The sequence below is a fragment of the Photinus pyralis genome, unplaced genomic scaffold (assembly GCF_008802855.1).
Source record: "Photinus pyralis isolate 1611_PpyrPB1 unplaced genomic scaffold, Ppyr1.3 Ppyr1.4_LG3b, whole genome shotgun sequence".
NCBI classification, from domain to species: domain Eukaryota; kingdom Metazoa; phylum Arthropoda; class Insecta; order Coleoptera; family Lampyridae; genus Photinus; species Photinus pyralis.
Genome location: NW_022170510.1, coordinates 7,679,504 through 7,702,402, shown reverse-complemented (window position 1 = coordinate 7,702,402; position 22,899 = coordinate 7,679,504). Strand labels below are relative to the sequence as shown.

The 22,899-nt window shown below is 36.0% G+C and overlaps 1 protein-coding gene across 1 annotated transcript; it reads right to left on the bottom strand.

Moving 5' to 3' along the window:
• Positions 1-1,601: 1,601 nt before the first annotated feature.
• LOC116167161 (syndecan-like) lies at positions 1,602-22,718 on the bottom strand. The gene is made up of 4 exons (XM_031482405.1): positions 22,656-22,718; positions 9,024-9,189; positions 3,200-3,397; positions 1,602-3,151 (listed from the first exon to the last, which is right to left on the bottom strand). Exons 1-4 carry the CDS (start codon positions 22,701-22,703, stop codon positions 2,982-2,984), a joined length of 582 nt encoding a protein of 193 aa, XP_031338265.1. The 5' UTR covers positions 22,704-22,718; the 3' UTR covers positions 1,602-2,981.
• Between the last annotated feature and the right edge of the window lie 181 nt (positions 22,719-22,899).

Here is a 22,899-nt window from a genome sequence, read left to right as displayed (position 1 = left end):
TTGCTGTAATTTGAGTACATCCAGCAATATTGTGGTGTAGTATGGTCCACAGAGCTTCAATGCCATCATTGCATGGTAGGAGGGGTGCGCAATATAACACTCCCTTGTTCATGTATATTGTCGCGATTTTAATTAAGGTCCCCTTTATATAGGTTGAGTCGATTCTCTCTTTCTCTATTGTAGAATATCGTTTTCCTGCAGTAACAGTAAGTAAGTGTAACAAGACGTAGCGTTTTTTTTTCGTTTTGTCCCTGGACGACACCAAGTGCATACCTACTTTATTCGTTGATGTGAAGGGCAGCATGAAAAGAACAGTGCTCTTGGTGAGCAGATATTTTTTAATTTCTGCAAGGCAAATTATAATATTACAACTAGAACTGGCGAGGAAAACGCTCAGTGCCCAGAAAGGTCTCATGGAAGACAATAAAGTACATGAATTTCAAGTAGCAGTAATTCCAGCAATATCGTCTGATTCAGAGCAGTATTTCTTATCTTCGAAGACATTATTGATAGTGTATACAACCCTATCTATCTGCTCAATTGTGGAATGCGCAATTCGAAACTCAAATTGGGGTTCTTGTATGAGGTCTTCAACGTCAAGGATTAGAGAGTCTTTTCAGTAATAATCGTTCGAAAAGTCTCGAAAGCAGTGGTAGCAAACTTATTGGTCTGTAAGAACTTGGGTTGTTGATTAGTTTTCCAGGCCTCTGGATAAGAACCACTTGGGTAAATTTCCATTGATCTGGAAAGATTCTAGTCCATAGAATGCTATTGAAGACTAGTAGGGTTTGTCGGTGCGGGGGAGGGGGGGGCTCCTTCAGTATTCGCCCAGTGATAAGGTCATATAGCCATTGAATTTATAACTATCAGAAGCGCGGACCCCATATCCGGACTTGCAGCCGCTAGGGGCAGTTCGATCGTTTGAAAGTCCGTGGGCGATCCAAAGTGGAGCGTTACATTGAAACTGTAAGTATTGTCCCTAGGCTCCCAGACATTAGATGGCAGCATTACAAACTATTTTGACCATTCGAATGTTTTCCCTTTTAAGGAAGAGGAACCTTTCTTCCTGTTTTATTTTGCAAAACAATTGTTGCCATTGCAAATTTAATGACGATCGAGGTGCAATTTGCGGTTGCGATTGAGTATTCCAGTACATCTAGGGTCGAGGTTGTGTGAATGTCTCCGAGTATTATTATTCGACAGCACATTTTGGTATGTATACCAGGCCTTTTCTTGCACTTATCGCATTTGTAATTCACTGACCGAAAGCTCAGCTCAACTTTAATCCGTGAAAATCAAACACTTACTGGGTACTTCTATCATTTGGGCTGCTCAGTTAAACAATACAGTAGCAAGAGATAGAGGTAGTGAAGCCTTGGAAATATAAATGTAAGAATTGAAACCAATGGGGTTAATAAATGCAATCATTATCTGTGTATGTTATGGAATTAACTCACCAGGCCAATAACATGCAACGATCTATCTATACTCTACATACTTCCAAGACACACCCAACATAAATTTCCAACTTGCAAACATGTCAAATCCCGTTAGCCACCAAATCATGTACGACCCGATTAGTTTAAATAAATGACATTAGACAACTTTTTGTGGGCATTTATTTACAACATGTTATTCTAATTATTAATACTATACAATGTAATTCCGAAGTTATCTACCTTCCATTTGTATAATAAAAAAAGTGAAACAGTAGGTATATCAAGATTAATAAAAATATATTCCATAAAACACAAAATAGTTAAAACAATAAATATGTATACTATCCATTAAAAAATTACAGTCGTGATAGAAAATGCTACGAGCTTAGAGGTTAATTTTAAAGGCAGCATTTACTATACACCAAAAGCTGTAAATTACGGAAATGTTTTTCGACAAGAGGAAGTACAGAATTACCAAAGGCCAGAGATTTGGTCCGAAATCTCTCTGAAACCCAAAGAACTGCCCAAATTTTGCACTGCTCACATTTCCCCATAATATCAAATTTCAACGACTGGCAATTTGATTGTAAAAAATTTTACTTAGCAGTAAGGAATGTATTATAAATAAGAAAGCTATTTTAAGGTGAGCACGTGTAAAATTTTTGACAGTGTTGAAGATACATGGAACTCATCTACAATAAGTAATAATACGACGATTATTTGTTACAATTTATTACATAGGTACTTTTTTGTTTGAGCATATAGTACGATTTAAAGATAAAAATTGCAATGAAATAGCTTATGTAATTATTACTTTTTTTTTTATAATTTAAGCCAATTAAATTGTGTATTCTTTACACATACTTATCTATCTTCTAAAGATTGGAATTAAAGAGTCTTACTCAATTCACCTGAGATTGATTTAGCCAATCAAACTTCAGATTGAAAGGGCGACGATAACAAAATTACTAAAAAATTTCACAGTCTTTATTCACGAGATGCACTTGCACAGTCTTCTTCAAATTGGGAGTAGCAATAATCGGCCATGGTCACAATTGTAATCATCCAATCTTTAAAAGAAAGTGACTACTTTTTCCATTAAACGGTTCTGTACAGTTGAGACAGTATAATCGCTTTATTAGTACTATATACCCAAAGGTATATTGGACGAACAACATTCAGTTAGTTTCAGTATGATATATACACGCAATTCAACATGGAACATGTGATGGTAAAGTGATGTTGAATTAAAAATTTGAATCATTCACACCATGGCAGTTATGAGCGATTAGACCGAACAGCATTTTTAAAATAAAAAAATAATTTAGAAAAATTATATAAAACTGTTACATTCCATATAAATAAAATCATTTTCATGTGCGCTTGATTTGTTGAGTATGTATATTTCATTATTATATACTTGATATCGATATTGAAGCTGCACTACAAGCATGGCAGAGATTCAGTCATTAGCGTATCCACCCGATTATTCAACAGTAGACCACCAAGTAAGTCCATTATGAAAAACTACACCTTTTTTGTTCAAGCATAAAACTCTCTATTATTGCCCTTACTGTACGAATTGGACGTTGGAGACCGCTTAGGCTCGTCTAATGCATATGAACCTTCGTCCTTCTTCCTCATTCTATATACAATAAACATTACCACTAGTATGGCACACAACAAACCAACCACAGCACCACCAACGATCGCTGAAAACACACATGTCAGTCTAATTACCGATTAATGCAGTACCTCACCTGCTATGATGTCCGGCTGATTGAAGAATGGAGGTCTGTCGTTCTGGTCTGAATTCATAATTGAAACTCCTGGTCCGCCACTATTGTGCAGTTTTCGATTTTCGGAGTCTTGTGTTTTCGTAACTATATCTTGGTTCGAGTTCTTCTGCACTGGTACTTGTGTTGTTTCCACAGGTGTTATCTTCTTCACTACTTCAACTGGAAAATAAAGTGCCATTAGTACCAAACTAAGGGATACCTATAGACAGTTTAAATGAGTTGTATTTTGCCATAATTTGGAAGCTTCTCCAACTCCACCCTTTTTGAAGCGTGGCACCCTAACAGGCGCGTCCCCAGGTGGCGGAACCAAAGACAGCATCGTGGACCAGCTACCCCGCCCATCTGTCATATCATGGCCAAGGGTTTGCACGAAACCTGGCGAGCTCAGGACAGGGGTCTCGGCTTTACCGCCCGGACGAAAAATGACATCAAACTCCTCTCCAAGACGAAGGCGGAGGCAGAGGAGGTGGCAAATATGGAGTGCGACTAGGCCACAGCAGTTGAGGGGCCCTTTTACTATTTTATCAATGGTAAAAGTAGCACAAATTTATTTGCATCACAGCAGGGCTGCATCTGCATACATGAGCAAACATCAGCCCTAGTACAAGAACCTTGGGCCTATTGAGCCTACTGAAATCAATCTCACATCGTGCATCTTAGCTAGGAATAGCGTTAAGATACTACCACTATGGGATTTTTATTGCAGAGACCTGGTGGGAAGGGATCGGAGGGAGAGAGGGCTTGTACTCGGATCCGCATACCTCCATTACGATCAACCTTATTCACCACCAACCACAAGAATTAGCAAACTGGTGGAACACGGGTGGCAACTCCTTCTCAGATATGATGCCAATGCACACCACACTGTATGGGGCAGCACTGACATCGATAGAAGAGGTGAGTCTCTCCTAGATTATTCGTTATTCATCATTAATAGACGAAGGGAGGTAATTGACATAACGTTTGGAACTATGGCTGCCTGTAGCTCAGTACACAACCTATCTGAGAAGAACAAACTAAGACTTCCATAGAGAGAGTCCAAAGATCAACCTCGAGAACTGTCCTGCATGAGTCAATAAGTTGGCGGAACTGAACCTCATGGAATCAAACCTTCGCAAGTTGTCTCACCAAAGAGGAGAACCTAAAATAAAACGCCCTGGTGGTACGAGGGACTCTCTCAATTGCAGGCACAAACTAGGTTTTTTTATAAAGCAAAAAACATGGACCGAACTACACTCACCTAATGCAATAAGGCCATAAAAAAGGCAAAACGTGACTTGTGGAGGAGATACTGCGGAAATTGAGCGAATTCCAGAAGGTGCCAGACTCCAAAAGAGCCTTACAAAAAGGAACAGAGGGTAGAATCGGTTACTTGAAGGAAATTGAGAGAGACCGCAAAGGAAACCTTGGAACTTTGGCTTCAGTTACACTTTCCTTGATCAAAGACCCTCGCTAAAAATGATGCAGGTGAACCAATTACTCTGGAACCACTTCTCAGGGGGAACAAATGAGATTGGGTTTTGACTGGACATATAGTGAACTTAAAAAAGTTAGTCAGACGGGCAGTATTTCATATTTAATTCATTTCTAAATGTTTTGGTTTTGAAGTACAAGTACTACAACAATAAGGTACTAACAATGAGCAATCATATGGTTGTATTTGTGTAACAAAAAATATTTCAATTTTCTTGAATGGAATTTGTACGCGTTTTTTCCAAAAGTATGCAGCATTTTTACATTCAAAATCAAAATCGCTTAATAACTTGAAATTGCCGATATGGGTATGTTCCAAAAACTTACCAACACAAACGTCCAAATTTTGCTTTGAAAATATAGGTAATAAAAAGCAAAGTGTTTAAGCAACTCACAGTCACTACTGTATTTGATTCACTGGTTTCACCTTTTCATATTTATTGCCAGATCATTACCACTAAAATACAATTAATATTGGTCATTGTAATGGAAATTTAATGATGTTGTTTTCGACCATAATTTCACAATGAACTTGAAAACGTGGGAAAAATGGAAAACATGAAATCTGTTTTTTTGTGAGACAATCGGTCAAGTACCTTAATACTCACTTATTACTTTAAATTCGCCTTTTGATGTTGAATAATTACCCCTTTACCATCGTTTTGCACGCAAACAAAATTGCGGTGGAACTTTGAAAGTAGACATACATCAGTTTATATTGTATTGTTGTCTGCATCACTGTCAGGCGCTTTCTAAAGCAAATGATATTTGATATAAATCTCTTGGGAGGCATTCAAATATATGTCAACAAGCATGATTTGTGTAGTCCTATGCAAGTCAAGAAACTGACGTCCTATTCATGCACAACATGTTGAATGTGCTTTCGTCAGTTACCTTAGAATTTATAAAGGAAAAGATCAATGTATCCCTAGATACATAAAATGACAGACCAGTAAACCACTAAACTTTTTCGCGATTCGAAATAGAAGTGGCGAACTATTTTTATCAGTGACAAGACAGTAATCCAGCATTTTCAATTGGGTATACAATGAGGTAAACCACATCCTCTATGACTACCCATTTTTTATCTAGTACACTTACTGACTGTGTGAGAATTATGATCGCAATGTACTAAAACTAGCGAATTAGTCCATTCAAAAACCATAAGGAGTGCGGCGGCACCCCAGCTGTTTTTCATTGCTAACTATCTTTTTTTTTATAACACTTTGGTTTGGTGCTTATGTTTTATTGTGAGTTTATTCATTTGATGAAAAATCAAAAAACAGTATATTGCTGATGTATACATACATTTAATTTTTAAAATTCAGATAGTTATTATCTTTGCTACCATCATAGATGCTACCCCAGCTTTCGTAAGGTAATAACTGTATTGAAGAATTACTTGACTAACCCATCCCCCTTGTGAAAAATAAGCACGAAACTCAATTTTTACTAGTGCATTCGAATTACAAACATATGTTGATGTCCTTAAAAAACCATAAATCATTTCTGGAGCGAATTTATCGGGCTCGAATATTCCGGAGGTGTAGTATGTCGGAGGCGAATTTACCTGTGAGGGGAGAAAATATCTTTAACGAAATTCGCCAGACTCGGTTCAACATTAACTTTTATCTAAGGGATGATCGGAGCGATGAAAACTCTTTGTACATAGATATTACATTATCTTTTAATAATTTGTGGATAACAATATTGCTATCGACATAAGAAAATCGCCAAACACGTTTCTAGGAGCAAAAGGGGGACTCAACCTCATCAACTCCACACAAACGTACCCTATGCTACTATGGTAAAAAGATCCAAATGCCAATAATACTTTGTTTTCAATGAAAAGTGTCCGTAAGTACGATATGTTATTAAATAAAAACTAATTTTTAGTTGGGGTAGGTGGGTATAATGGCGGTGAGTTCGTTATGATGTTATTTTTTTAGTTCCCCCTTTGTACACAACGTTTTGAGCGTTTGTTCAAATCATCTAGTCACTAGTGTATTCACCTTCGTTGTGTTGTAGTAGAAGTAGGAATAATAGTTTTGTAATTTTGTTTATTCAAATGTGCCTCTCTTTTCTACAAAATATGTACAGGGTGGTCTATTTATCTAGAAGACCGCCAATTATTAGAAAAACTAACCAGATCAGAAAATGAAACTGTCCCTTAAAGGTCAGATGAAGAGCTTAATTTTTTCTAGTAAACCTACACTTTTTACTACATTTCCCTATTTTAAGATATCACAAAATATGCACGTGTTTATTAAAAAAGTCTGGACGCCGAGGGAAAATGATGTGTTTGTGAATTGAGTGCACTTAAAGTTTGGCATTGCATATGAATAAATTAATGTTTGCCTATCTGGCTGTCTCTTATGTGTGCCTAAATCGTTCATCCGATTGAGACGAAATTCTCCGAAATTCCCACGGGAGCGTGAAAAAATGAGACTTTACGTTTTTCAGTCGAAAAGCGAACGTAAGTTTGTTTGAAGCCGAAGTTCGCAGGGACTACTAGTATTCCATAAAATGTGTGTATGTATTTCTGTTTGAAAACATTAAATTGCCCTACACTTGACCCTTAGACATGCTACTTGAAAATGGGTGAGCATCATTAAATGGTCCATTTACCCCTCCATATGAAGAATATTTTATATAAATCATTTCTTGATATCCCCGCTAGTTTCCGTAGTAATCGTCAAGATAAATTGGCCACTCTGTACTTATATATTGAGTTTTTTAAGTGAACATACAATGCTATTATCCCTACGTTCACTAAAAAAAACACATCAGCCTAATATATCATGAACACGCGTGTCAGAAACTGAACCAATTTTTATTAATACTTCTCAGTCATTGATGGCTCAGTGAAATATTCCATTTCAACAGAGTTCAATATGTACTTCAATGGAAATAATTGCAATAAATATACACCAAACGATTATTAGCATTTCATGCAAATATGCGATCTCTTAATTTTTGTGTATTTTCTATCTCAACATTATTATACACCTTGGATTTAAGATCTGGTGAACATGGAGGTCAAATTAAGGGGTCGAATCTTCACATCCAATGGCTCAGTAAATTTTGGAAACGTAACAAGTGCTGTAGAATGCGGGGGAGCCCCATACATCCTCAACATTCAAGTTCTGTAATTGGGAGTTATAAAAACTTGGTGGAATTGAGATTTCCGAATGGACCAATAAGAACATTTTCTATTATTTCTGCCCAATCGTTTAATCTTGCGTTGTATTGAGTATTGGTTAGATTTGATAGATACAAATAATAAAGGAACTGTAAGGAAAATTGAATGTGTAGTAGTGATCTTTACAAACCAATCATTGTGGGAAATTACAGTGTTATATCATTCTGCTGTAAACACTATTTTCCTTAAAATATCATACTTTCACAACAAACTGTACCTTTATCCTTATCTTCATCATAGACCTGCCGATGATAAAAAAGATCTGTATACCTAGTGTTCCGTTTTGTATTAATATTGAATTTGAATCTTTGTGACCACTCGAGAGTTTTGTTTACCAAGACTCACAGTTTCGTCTCGGTCAAAAATCGAGACGAGACGAGACCTAGTTACGTCTCGGAAGCACCATTATTGTAAAAGTGTTAGCAATGGGTTTCCTATGTTATAAAATAGCAAACCAATGCCATGACATCCGGTTTCGTAGCAATATCTCTTGCTATTTCTTCTTTCCTCATGGAGTCCACTTCATGGCTAAAACACCATAGTTAATTGATGTCATATAAAATAATACAATGGCATTACTACAATGACCACAGAATTCATTTATGGTACATACCACTATGCAAGTGAAACAAACACAAATATTCTCGGGTTCAGCTACCAGACAAAATGTGTCAATGGAATAGGGGTAGAAGTAGACGATGGAGAAATTACAAACGTATAAAAACTACACCACGAAACAGCTCAATTCACTTAATTGATGGAAATTTTACACGTACCGAAAACGACTTTTGGGAAAAAACCAAACACATTTGCTAACTAGCACGTTTGGAAACAAGCCAAAAAAAGCTCCGAGTAACATAGTGTAAAATTAATAAGCCTTGTCTTGAGATGAGGTCACGTATTCTTTAGTACACTGGAATGAGGCGAATTCAAGGAATCTGGAGAAAACGTAACGGAAAAGTTAAATGAGTATCTTCTTTCATTTTTTCCAAGGAAGGTTATTTATTATATACGTGCCAATGTTTACATTTACATAATTGCTATACGTCGGACGGAAAAAAAATGTCAAGCGGTTAATTGCCTCGTCATAATGTAATGAAATTTCCTTACCATGATTATGGTCCTCGTCGTCGTCGTCGTAAGGCGAAGGACCATGTCCTGATCCACTGGCCTCTACCAAGTCGCGGGATACTTCTTTTCCACCACCGCCGCTACCTTCAAGATCTGCATCGATATCAATTGCGTCATTGTACTTATACGAGCGGTCTGTGCTACTCTGTAAATAAACACCGCAATTAGCATTTGGAGCGATAAGCCTTACTGTTTATGATGTATGGATATTTACACGATCATTAAAAATAGTGCTCTCACTGCTTTAGTCAATACGAAGTACTTTCATCGTTACTAATTATACAGTTTTATGACAAAAAAATCACCGGCCACCGTCTTTAAGCACTACTAACACGAAATAGGTATACGACAAAATGCGGAAATAAGGGTGGAAATGGCGACCAGGAGCGGTAAGAATCAATACTGGGGGCGGTGCTGCTGCCATACCATCCAACCCTGTGCAGGTACCTTACCGCTTTAATCGAGTTATACTTTCCTTGCTTTTATTTTACAATATAATTAATTATTACCGAACAGAATAATAAAACAACCATTATGCCAATTAAGTCACAATAATTTCCCAGGCGTGTAATTCTAGCGTAACGAAATGGAAATACATAATAAATTCAAATTTGCTAATTTGAGAAGTTGAAAAATGTGCCAAAAAGACGCAACCTCAATGCCACAACGAGTAGTAATATTTTTATGACCGTCATAACTATAAGGAATCTGTACGCGAAACGTTAGGTTTTTAATTTAAAATCGATTCATTCAGTAGACCCGTTCCGTTCTAAATGAGCAAGATTGGAATGTGGTTAACGTTGCCAAAATCCTGATAACTTGTGAGGTATGGTCTGCACGTGTCATTGTAAAAATGCAGGCGGTAGCAATCGAAAATCAGTGTAAGGGGAACTTTTGACAATACCTAACAATTTAATTAGACACGCGTGTGGTGGTGATCGATCCTTCATCCACGAAGAAACACGAAATTGAAAAAGATTTTGACAATAAAAGTGACACGAGTGAACGAAATTGCGATTTTTTTAGAGAAGTCGACTTTTGATACGGCTGATATTCGATAGTACCGATCACCGGGTTGTAGGCAAATGTTTTAAGATCGGTGATCAGAATAAACAAGCAACAGATAGACGGACGGACAAAAAGGAACTTTCACATAAATCTGACAGAATATTGTCAGAAGACGAAGAAGCACGTTTTAGATAAAAGTCAACATACCGGAAGAGATTCAAAGAAAGTCACAAAGATCAAATAGTCAAGGAAACAAGTTGACTTGAAAGGTAAAGACTAACGACTCGCCTGAAGTTACCAATAGATTTGCATATTATATAAGCAGTTAATACTACCTACTGAGCCATAAATATTTAAACAATACAGTAAACATAAAAAATTATACCTAAATCATTAATCCATCAATTCATCAGCCATCAGACTTTTCCTATTACCACCACCACTACATAAGTTGATATAGTTTTTAGGTTTTTTGTCGAAATTTTGACTCTCAATATCAACAATCGCTTTATATTAGAAGCGGCGGAAAGAAAGAAAAAGTTGGTACTTTAAAAGTGAAGTTACGCCATTAGTGGTAGCGGTGTCAAATTGTGTGATACGATTTGTATATTTTTTGGTGCCTGAAATTTGTATTCCAATATCAAAAATCGCTTGCTATTAAAAGCCATAGAACCGAGTCAGTGATGTAGCTACGGATAACGCGGTTTGGGGTAGTTTTTCTTTAGCCTAGAATCAACAATCTTTATCCAACTTAATTTATCAAAGAAGGAAATTCATACAAGTATCAACTTATCAAACAAGTAAAAAATTCTTAAAAACCTACGCCCTCTACTGCCTGCCTAAAGACCCGGTCAAAAGTAACTCGAAATGTTTAATAATTATGAAATAAGCTGTTTAAATTTAAACCAATATAGACAACGCGCGACAAACAGACGGACTGACAGAAAGTCCAAATGACCAAAATTTAATCAGTTAGTCTCTAGACCATTGTCTACCTATTACTGAAAACATTTTTTTAGAAAACGCAATTTTTAGACGATATTTTGAAAATCTCTATAGATATTTTTAATTGCGTTACATGTGATTGGGTGTGATTTTCTTTAATTCCCTCTCCTCACCTTTATCAAAACAAAAAACGCTTTCACAACCTGAAATAACATACACCCCATCAAATAAAAGCTGATAAATCCTATTCATGTTTCAAAAAAATGATATTTGGGTATCGGTTTTCTACCAACTTAATCTGGACTTTTAACTAAAGAGAATTAGTTTCTTATTTGAGATTTTGATTAAAGAAATAAATAGTTTTGTAAAAGGTAGCGAAAATTGGTCATCACACTTGCTTGTACTATCAAAAACGTCAATTCTGGTAGGCTATATAAACCTGCAGACTTCACGTTACATAGTATTTCACGAATACGCCGCCGAAAGGGCACGACCATAAGGGCGCGAGACACAAGGGCGCGTGGACAAAAGGGCGCGAGACAAATGGGCGCGGGACATAAGGGCGCGAGGACATTATAGATAGGAATTGCACGAATTTCAAAATAGGCATAGCCGACACCATACAATAGGCGACGCCAAAATTTGGGTTTGATAGATTCAAAATTCACAATGCCTTTTTGACTGCTGGGCCATTTCTGAAAATATTTGAAAGGGAACGGTTGAACCGATTAAGCTGAAATCTATCTATTCGGTGGTGGAGTTAAAATTTCAAACGCAATTTGCGGGTGAACGGGATGTCGGAATTTGGTACCGGTACCAAAGGCAAACTTGTGATTCTCGACGATGCTACAAAAGTCAGCAAATTAATTTAGTAATTTTTAATTAAAGAAAATGAAGATGTAACATTTCACTTTTCCATTTCCCAAGAGCAAGGTGGTCGCGATGAAAAATAAATTTGGGATACAACCGGATTTATCCATTTCGCAGTTTGGCAATATTAGAATTCATTTCGACTATTTTTGGCAAAAAACGAAAATTGGAAACTGTTGGTTTCAACAAGATAGTGCACCCAGGGATATAAAAGATGTAACCCAACTTTTGGCATTACGCATTATATGTTTGTGGTATCTTGAACGCCCTGTGTAATGACTGTTGATATAACATATCAACACAAACAAACTACAATATACTTTTTAGGGAATCCTGTATCCCGCGCCCATATGTCCTCGCGCCCTTATGTCCCGCGCCCATATGTCTCGCGCCCTAACGGCCGCGCCCTTTCGGTCGCGCCCTAATGTCCGGGTCCGTATTGGGTATGTGCATTAGGTCGGTCGACCTGACTCAAACACAATTCTCATTGTCCTCCGTCAATGCTGAGGGATTCAACTGACTCACTCTTCATACGGGGTTGTTTGAATCGATCCTAAGAATCCTTTTAACGACTTAAGCCTGGTTTATTTGGAACTTTAAGGGCCCGAGAACAAGATTCCATGATACATATGATATTTACGTTTTATAAATACGGAACTAATAACAAATGTTAAGATTAAATTTTGTTTATAGCCTTCAGTTCTCAAGCTACAATAACCTACAAATTGAGTACAATCCTCACGAGTGCTATTGATCAAATGTAGTGGCAGTACGAAATTAGGGCATACATTTTCAACGCTATCTAGATTTTAACTCTATTTTTCTACCAATGAGTTATTAACATTATCGGGGCTGTATATGCGCTGTATAAATAATTCTGCCTATTCGAATATCCTGGGGAAAAGCAATTTACGCTCCCGGGCATTTTTATTAAAGCCTCTTTAGTTTAATGACGATTGCGGAAATCGATAGCATTAGAATGTTAAACCAATTTTGAAACTTCGATAATTAAATTATAAGCAATTACACGCATTAATTCGATGAATGGTATTGGTGTACGGTTATATCGCATAAAGTTTGTAATTCTCTATAGCAAGTATAGAGCACCGACTATAGAACGTTAAATGCATTCGACAATTAAAAGAGAGTGCCCTACGCAAGCCCGCCATTTGATAGCGTACCTACTTTAATTCAATTTGCGTTAACAATATTTACACAACATTTTCATACTCGATATACAAGGACGGAATTCGAAATTCATGTAAATTTACGTTTATAGCTGATTTAGGCTCAATTAGACCAGCTCCTCCTAAAAGATGCATAGGTAATAAATGCATTACTTGCAAAAACCATCGTGGATATTGTGATCAACTCTTTACACATAAACATTTAAAGGCCGCCTGGCTCGTTATAAATCTACCTCGAGATCTACGCTATATAATGCAAGAAGAAGCCCTTAGAGAAGTCCTCCATAATAATGCATTCCTTCTCCCGACACGAATCGCAAATTAATTATAAATGTGTCTCGTTCAGACGTTTCACTTACCCTTTATGAGTATTCTTCCAAACTTCCTAATCACCCTTTGTGAGCGATTTTGTTTTGTTTGTGAGTACGCTCGTCCGACACTCCGATATTGAGATGTGAGAAATAACCGATCTCGATCTCAGAGATCGAGGAAGAGGACTGTGCTTGGTAGAAATTAATTCCTTCCATCGAGACCTTTCGTTAGAGTACCATGAACCCCCCGATTTTGATAAGGTGCGAGGGAGAAGGGCGGTAGTTGGTAGAAAACAGTTCTTTTCGTTGAAACCTAATTAGAATACCATGAAAGGTAAAAAATCAATTTCTAACAAACCCCCTTTCCCCTCACCCACTGAGGCCGCGGAGAAAAGTTCGTAGAAACCAGTTCGTTTCTATGACACCTTTCAACCTCCTTGAAGTGTAGGACGTGCCCCCCCCCCCCTCCTATGTTCAAGTCTTATTTGGCACTAGGGGCATGCGTATGCCAAATCTGAGACTAAATCGCGAATTGGTAAACCACGGGCGCGTCATTGAAGGGTTGAAATTTGTAATTAGAGTTCAATAGAATGCTCCAAGACGGCACTGTACCCTGTTCGACATATCCATGACTTTACCCATCGTATTCGCGCTGGGGAAGTCGGTGTAATCTTTTTCACCTTTAGGCACCCCGTCCCGGATTACCACCGACCCGGCACGGCAATTCGAATCCACCCTCTTTAAATCTCTCGACCTCTCTTCTGGATTCCAGCAAAATCGTATAAAATATCCGAAGACAATTTTTTTCAAATTTCGGACATTTTGGTCAATTTTGAATGAAAGAATTGAAGTTTGACGCTAATATGACGCATCAAAATAGTTATAACACTGAGAAATTTTGGCGAGATGTTGCCTAACACCTAATTTGTCGACGAGAACATTCCACATACTCCTGTTTTTATACGACCATGTAAATACAATTATCAACACTACCAGAGTTCTCTCAATTGTTCTGGTACATTCTCATAAATTCAACGTAAATAAATAAAATGTATAAATATAATCCCATCTGTGGTCAAGGTTAAAACTAAGCAAATTCTATCCAAAATCGTTATTTCTCATCAATTTTGTTTAGAAAAGAAATAAAATAGTCATCATAGCAGTCCTGTCTGTTGCATCATCAGTTTATTTTTATCGACATCCGATAAGTAATGACCCTGACCAAGACCAAGAAAAGATTGGCCATACAAGTACTGTATGTACTTATATTATGCCCTTGATTTTTGAAAACAAAATCACATAATATGCAAAACATTAATAATTAGTAATTATTTTGAACTTGACCAATTTGGCGATGCTTCTATTTTCTGTTGCAATTGATTATTTCATATGTGTCTAACGTTTGCTGATATTCCTCATTTTATCGAATATCCAATATTAGTGAACTATTCAAAGTTCAATGAGTATTTGTTATCAATAAATCAAGCTGAATAGTTTGTCAAGGCAAATAATTCCCAATCGGGTGGAATTTTCCAAACGCAACAAACTTTTCAAAAAACTTTTGTACCCAATGGTCAATGAAAAATTACTTTATTCTGCAGGATGTGGATGGTCTCTTTACTTTACTAGGTGGTGTCTCAGTCTTGACACACTTTTTTTTACTGAAATTGGATAATTTTTCCAAGTTATTAACGTGACCTGGAGGTAATACATTACACGACCAAATTACGATTATTTGACGTTGCGTAATTTTCAATTGAAGTGCTTAGTTACTAACGACTATTTGACATTCTTGTTGCTGTCATTTTCAGGAAACCTATTTTACTGTTTATCCATTTCGACTGATCTCATCTCCTTCGAGCGCCGATATTTTAATATGGACAATACCCAATCAAATCCTTAAAAGCACTATCCTTTGATGCACTATGAATACAATGGAAAAAATGGAGAACAAGGTCTGCTTAATATAAAAATAATGTGTAATCTTAATTTAACTAAAACGTATCGGAAATTACGGTAGCCAGAAATAAAAGGTAAAGGGGAATTGAAGGACAAAACACTTTTCAGAAAAAATGAGGCACGCAACCTGAAAATTAATGTCAAAGTACTTTGTCACAAACGTGCTATATTGAAATACACACCCGCAAGGCAATAATACTATGTATCTAAATAAGCATGGAAACAGTAATAAGCAATAACTTACTGAAAAATTAAACATGGAAAACAAGCTATTAAGCTATCGATCAGCTTTGCTGACGCAGAACGATTCATCAGAGCTACGTCAAAAAACTTTCATTTTTCCAGATATTGGAAGTTCCTTAGAAAACATGTGGCAAAAGTATGACGCCTTCGCAAGACAAAAAACAACGTTATGGTGTTAGTAATTCCTTTGTCGTAAAGGCAATTGGTTTATTGTACATGAGCTAAGCGAAGTGATTGCAAACGTCCTTGGCATTATTAACTTAATTCAAAGTCTTCCCTTTTTACACATGCCGTCCGTTATTTACACATACAAAAGAAGGAAATCGCAGGAAAGGATACCAAGATGATGATTCACAATTATCTTTATTATTCACTCATTGAGTAAGTGATAACGAATCTTATTAATTGTGGTTGTGGTAACAAACGCAAGGGATAAGAAAAACAAAAACAGTGTATACCAAAAATATGATGGTGACTAATAGTTTTTATTACTGAATACTTTGTTTTTGAATGTTTCTTGCTTTAGCTCACAACGACCAAGACCATATGGACGAAATTATTGTAATGGCAAGTGGATAACCGGGCAACAATCACCGAGGACGATTTGAATAATTAATGATTTTCAATTTTCAAAAAAATAAACCACAATTCACACATCGATTTTGTATTTTGTGAATTATTGCAAGCACAAAAAAAATGAAGTGACGAATTCAAGATGGCGGTCGCACTCAAAAACTATCCCAAAAAAAATTTTAACTTCAAAATGTGTGAAATAATGTAAAGTGGAAGCTTTAATTTTCATGTCTATATCTCAAACGGTTTGAGCGTGAGAGCTTGCGTTCCATCTTTAATAGCGACCCTATATGCAAATGCATAAATTTTATACAGGGCGTCTCAGATAAAAGTAACTACATGGGCATTTCGAAAATGGTCAGAAATACAATTTTGGTTAAATAGGAGCATATTCCGAAGTGAATCAGCTGTTGTAACGTAAATTACAAAAACTTTTTTGGTTCTATTGTCACCATATTGGATTTTCCGTCATTAAAAAGATCTATTCTATCATGTACCCATAACAAGCCTAATTTAGTTAACGGAAACAATAAATTTATTAAAAAAAGTTTTTCACTTAGTTGGCTGTGAGACAAATACCGTATTGATTGCTGTCATAGTTGTGTCAATATCTGTCAAAATTTTGTCATTTTTCTACTTGGACCTTTTGAGTTTTAAAGTTTCCCAAATAATGTGAATTTTTTTAGTCATACACTACCTTTGACCTTCTTTTGTTAAAAATGTGTGGTGAAGAAAATGCCCATTTTTTGTAATTTAGTAAGCAGTAGGTTTTTCGAGTTTGGCAATACAAAATGCATTTTTGTAGTTTAGTTGAGCGAAGTGGAATGCAAGAAATGCAGGTTGTTAAAAATAACGGAATTCGGACGCTAATGCTGTCCTTCTTCAGTGAAACCATTTATAAATAAGAATGTTTAAACGTTTTTTGTAACTGATCAAAATTACTTACACCCTTGCAAAACGTCCACGCCCGATTGCGGATTCGAACTTGGTCGTAACCGATTTTGAATCCACTGAACCAAGCTAACCGTCATGTTTAGATTACATTTATTTTTAACCATACTTTGTTCATGTTGCCTTCAAAGGCTAGTTCTGTCGAAGATTACTTGATTCGAACCATAACAATTTGGAGGAAAAAAAAAGTGTGAATTTTAGTAGGAAAACATCCAAACGCTTATGAAAATACCTTTTAGTGGAAACACTTGGCCACGTTTTTATATTTTTTTATTATTTCCCAGGTATCTATTCAGCACAAAGATAACATATTATAATCGTTTTGTTATCTAAGTCCAAATAATTGCCACCGCATCGTACCCTAGAATTTAAATTTGAATTATGTATACAAACCATAATTTTATTGTTATGCTCTCCATTAAATCGTTTACTATAAGTTGGATGAAATTTCTTCTCTTTTATTGCACATTTTAAATCTTAATTGTAAAAACGGCGAAATAGAAAAGAGATCATCTTTTGAAGAAATTGATCATGACATAATAATAGCATCATCTGACACAGACGTATTTGTATGAGCAATGTACTACTTCCACAAAGTGTTCCAATCGTCACGATTTGTTCCACTTCATGACCTATCGAAAGCTTTGGAGAAACAATGGAAATTCTGCCGCCCATACACTCACTGACTCGGTGTTATACGAGGAGTAAATTTGGAACAAAAAACTCTGCTCTTACACAAGTCGAAGAGTGTGCATACCTTATACAAGATTTTGGAAAGGAACAATATGATTCAAAAAACAAAATACTTGACAAGAGTACTCTGAGCAAAGGCTTAAGTAATAACATGAAGAAGTATCACCAAATGAAAAAGCATCTTCGAGTGTTTCTCTGCATATTAAAAGAGCATATTTACAAGCTGCTCGGCGGAAGAGTAAAATGAATCAAGGTAGATGCCAAATATTATTGAACACAGTCTACCAAATGACTTTCCGCACCCATGCTCTTGCAAGACTTGCGGATTTGAAAAGAAGTGTGTATGCAGATTAAACCCTATCTCATGGCCTAACTTTGCAAATGTGGTTCATCGACCAGTTGGAAAAATACTGTTCACTATTCAAATACGTATCTAATCTTAATAAAATATTTTTCTGATCATTTATTGTCTTTTATTAAAATACAAATTTATAATATTCTCATATACAATTTGAAAAGCGTTAAAGACGCTAATTTATGAGTGGCGCAGCCACGAGAGAATTAACTTTCACGAGATGGTTAGCTTTCGTTTATGGTCATGTATAAAACAAAGTTTATTTTATAGCAAAAACCATATAAATCATTATAGAGCTTTTGAAAATTCTGAATTTAATTTAAACGTCAACCATAGTAAGCTTGTCATGCTTCTCTGTTCTGAACTTGATTTTATTTCGCGCTCCTCGTTCCATTTTTAATAAGAATGACAGATGCCATTAGAATGTACAATCCTTTGTTTCATTTTATCTACCCTTACCGTTGAAGTGATCACTTTATCTACCCTTGATAAAAATGATCTATATGGATAAGGAAAATATCCAAAACACAAATTTGTTGTACACATCTCCGTCTCTATAGCCCCTGGACTAAAGTTCCACATATTACCTAATCGATGTATTGCATGTCGTTTTCCGTAACTCTCCTCCCGCTCCCACACATTCATTTTCTAATTAGAAAATTTTAACACGACGTTTGAAATTACGAATAAAATGAATAATGAGGCATCTTTAGCCCATTATTACATTTTCCACCTACTTAGCATCCTGTAATTAATGTCCACCCTTTTGGTCACTCCGTAATCGCTAATTAATAAACGATACGCCTTTTTTCAGGATTAGATGTTGACGGTATCGTACGTGAATTTGATTGATTGACCACACCTTGTGTCGGCATTCATTTTGAATGTGCCGGTATACGCGACTTTATTTCAATTCGACGAGCAAATATTGATTTTGGAGCATTGTTTATTCAAATTTATGAGCTAATTTAATCCGCATACGCATATTATTTAATAATCAAAACCCGTTATAACAAAATTTAATTATTCTGGTTGTCCTGTGAGATTTTATGGCGCTTAATACGATGACGTCATTTGCACCATGGCAAATGTTGCGGTTTAAATTTTGAACTGATGGTCGCATGAAAACTATTTGGGAATGACGCCGTTCGGTAATAAAAATCATAGCGAAAATACCGTTTTCCTCGATTTATTGTTTGTCACAAAGTGACAGCAGCTGTTGGATACAGTGGGACATGTGTCCTCGTTCATTTTGGAAATTGCGTGACACGCAACTTTATTATTTCTTGGGGTTAAGACACGAAATTTGCCCCCAAAATCTAGATTTTGTTTTCTACGTCCACGTTTGAATTTTAAAATTCATTGCATTAGTCGCGCAGAAGTACAAAAAGAAATTACCAAATCCGACGCATCAAGAGAAATGCTTTCATCAATTTGTCATTTAGACAAGGAAAATTTGACAGGAAATGAGCGCACTAAAATATGATTTAACAACGCCGTTTTTATTGCAGTACGTTCTAAACTTGAAAGCGTGAAATCTATTTTATTTCTCATTTTATGTCATGTACGGCACGAGCTAAAAATGAAAAATATTTCTTTCAATTGTAATTGCTGTAATACAAACTACCCCCCAGGAGTGGGTAGTATCGAAAAATTCCGGCGTGCAGTGTTTTTGAGTTTGAGAAGCCCCACTCTTTCTAAAACTTGCGAAACAAAGTTAGTTAATTTCTAATATCTACGTCAAAAATATCACTTCACATTAGTTTTCGAACCGGAGGAAACTGCAACGTGAAAATATTTGAACAAACTTGAAAAGTTCAAACTCGAAGCTCGTGCCGGTTTACGGAGTTTAAATATCACTAAAAATCCGTCTGTCGAATAACAAATACCTGGGGATATTAAAGTTGCGCCTAAGAAGAAAATAATTTTACTCGACAATTCGCTTTTATGTTACAACATAAACAAAAGCAATTAAATTAGTTATAAGATATTACTTTTAAAATGCGTACCCTCTGATTTTAAATTTAAATTTTCTATTTGCATAAATAAAAAGCGCCGCGTTCTTTTCGGTTCCGTTACATCCCCTGCAGACATTTTGAATTGCTTTAACTACGAAAATATTGCAAAAAGCTATACATTTTTGATTTCGCAATCACCTTGGAAAAGATGGACAAAATGTGCCATTGGAAAAATTGTGGACATTCCATTAGCTACCACAAGTTCTTTTTTTAAATCAGCAACGCAATGTTTCAATTATCAGAGGAGTTAGTGGAGATTTCCCGTTTTGATTGAAGGTGATTTAAAGAAATTCATTGAGGAGATGCAGTGAGCTTTGAAGATTCGAGCGGTTTGGAGGTAGTTTGAAAACATTTTGCGAAATCCAGAAGGAAATTCAAGGGAAATCCTAGTCGATTAAGAAGAAGGAACCAAGACGATTCGAAAACGGAAAATATTTGGTTACACCCTTTTTTTTAAAACTAAGTACACAATCGAGAAAGGTGTAAGGACTATACAAAAGGCGGGTTCAACCATAAAATACATACTTTTATTCTGTCTATCGGTCACACTGGAAATTTGATTTACAGCCATAATCGACCTTTCCAAATCAAAATAAAATAAATGCAAGATGCCGCTAATTCCGTAAATGTTTTCAAATAGAAACGTATACCATTTTCTATTTTTTTTCTCAATGCGCCATTATATTCTGAATTCAACGCATTTAATATTTGCCAAACATCTGCCATATTTTTGTTAATATGTCAATTTTCAATTTTCCTCGAAAAATTTGGAGATGTACGGCTCTCGTCAAAAATTCACATCTCTTAAACCGTACCGCACATAAGTGAGTGCTCTTTTTTATAATCGAATTCTAAGGAATTTTTTGAGTGGCCGCTGAGAATCTTGAAAAAATTTCCAGAGCTGCTGCGATTTTTCAAAATTGGCTTGGACTGACAATTTTGAAGCAACCCTGGACATTTTTTCAAGATTCTCAGCGGCCACTCAAAATTCATTAAACTTCAGTGTTTAAAACTACTATTTTTGATGCTATAAATTAATATAGATTTGAATTTTAGGGCTACTTCTATTAACACTCTGCCTATATCCGGCCGTTTTTGAGTTATTGCTATTTTTTGAAAGAAATATTCCTGTTTTTTCATTACGTGTGGTAGGCTTTGGAACCGGTCGGTTCATTTAAAATGTCATTAGAATCAAATGTCAAACAGTGTTAGTGTTCAAATTAATTCGTCTAATTTTCACTGACTCTATATCCACATAATGCTGTTAAGATATAGAATTTTTGGTCACTGTCGGGCTTTTTGTGAGAACTAAGAATACCAGGAGAAGAAGAAGAAATTAACGCTCTGGGATATTTTGAAACATATCCACGCGCTGCCATCAGAACAGCATCGTAATTTTTTACACAAAAAACAATTGGAGGGACGAATCAAAATTTGGCAACAGGGGATGATTAATCTAAGAAATCCGCATTTTTGAATTTGCGCAAATCCCCGTCTTGTAATAATGTAATGAACGCTTGCATCTCTTGCAAATTTTTGGCATTTGTTACTAAGATAACACTGTTAGACATTCGGTAATTGGTTCGAATGACATTTCAAAAAGGGTTGTTCGCTGATGTAACTTCAGTTCCAGTGTTTTCAGCGATATTTTGGATTAATGGGGTTCTCAACCCCTGATGAATCTTTCACCGAAATGCTGAAATAAATCTATGCAGACTTATAAAGCTATCGAGTCAATTCAATTGTGTAGCTAACAGCATTGTTTAAATACATTAAGACATAATTGGATGTAGAAATGCATCATAAGACTTAATGAAAATCAGTGGCGTATCATACACTGCTAAGATAAATATGTTTAATTCGATATGAGGTCCGTGTTTTTCTTGAAATTTGATTTGATTAATTACGCTAATTGAGTGAAGACCGCTAATTAAAGATGGACAGTCCGTTTCACTTATTTTACTAGCCATTTTATGAAATACTGTAAACAAAACAAAAAGTTAATGAAGCAATTTTAAAAGCATTTTTAATTGCAATGGGCGGTGTACGTTAAGTGACTGAATGCGAGTGTGTCATACGATTTGATAATTAAATTGAGTAAGGTCATCGATTACTAAAGGTCTCTGGGTTGTATGTTTGTAAATTATAATTACGCGCAATTTACAAATAGACAATGCCACTATAAAAAATAAACGATAAACGCGATATCGATTAGTTTTCCAGGTAATGACATCCCGCATTTTCGACGCTATAATTTCCACATCCATTAGGGTTGTTTGTCCAAGTCTAAGAAATGAAATTAGCGGCGGCGGTCGCCCTTATTTTAACGTGAAACACTCATCAATATTCACTCTGTCAAATTTCCTACATAGGTTTTCCACTAATCGATTTTGTACAAAAAATAACTTACAAGTTCGATTACCACGAATTAATGAAATTAAAGAGCAACGGCCCAAAGATGGAACAATGAGGGACACCATTCGAAAAACTATGCTGACCCTATGTCCTTTGGTGCACTTCCTGCTGGCCGTTCCCACGAACTGCATTTGAGCGCCACCAGCTACCTTGCAAGTATCAAGTACTGATACATACTATGCATTTTTATTGCATTCGGTCATCGTCTACTGCATTTATTCATGGGCCGTTACTGACGTAAATTGCTTATTCAGTCGTTGGAAACTAACTACAGATTTAATTGTATATTGTGTAACTGAACGTCTGGGTATGAAAACGTCTCCATGT

What these genes read in the sequence shown, in the direction of transcription:
- LOC116167161 (XM_031482405.1), bottom strand. Translation starts at nt 22,703, where the DNA reads ATGCAGTTCGTGGGAACGGCCAGCAGGAAGTGCACCAAAGGACATAGG. An exon ending in AGTGCACCAAAGGACATAGG is followed by an intron (nt 9,190 to 22,655) that starts GTCAGCATAGTT and finishes GTTTATTTACAG; the next exon opens with AGTAGCACAGACCGCTCGTA. An exon ending in CGACGAGGACCATAATCATG is followed by an intron (nt 3,398 to 9,023) that starts GTAAGGAAATTT and finishes TTTATTTTCCAG; the next exon opens with TTGAAGTAGTGAAGAAGATA.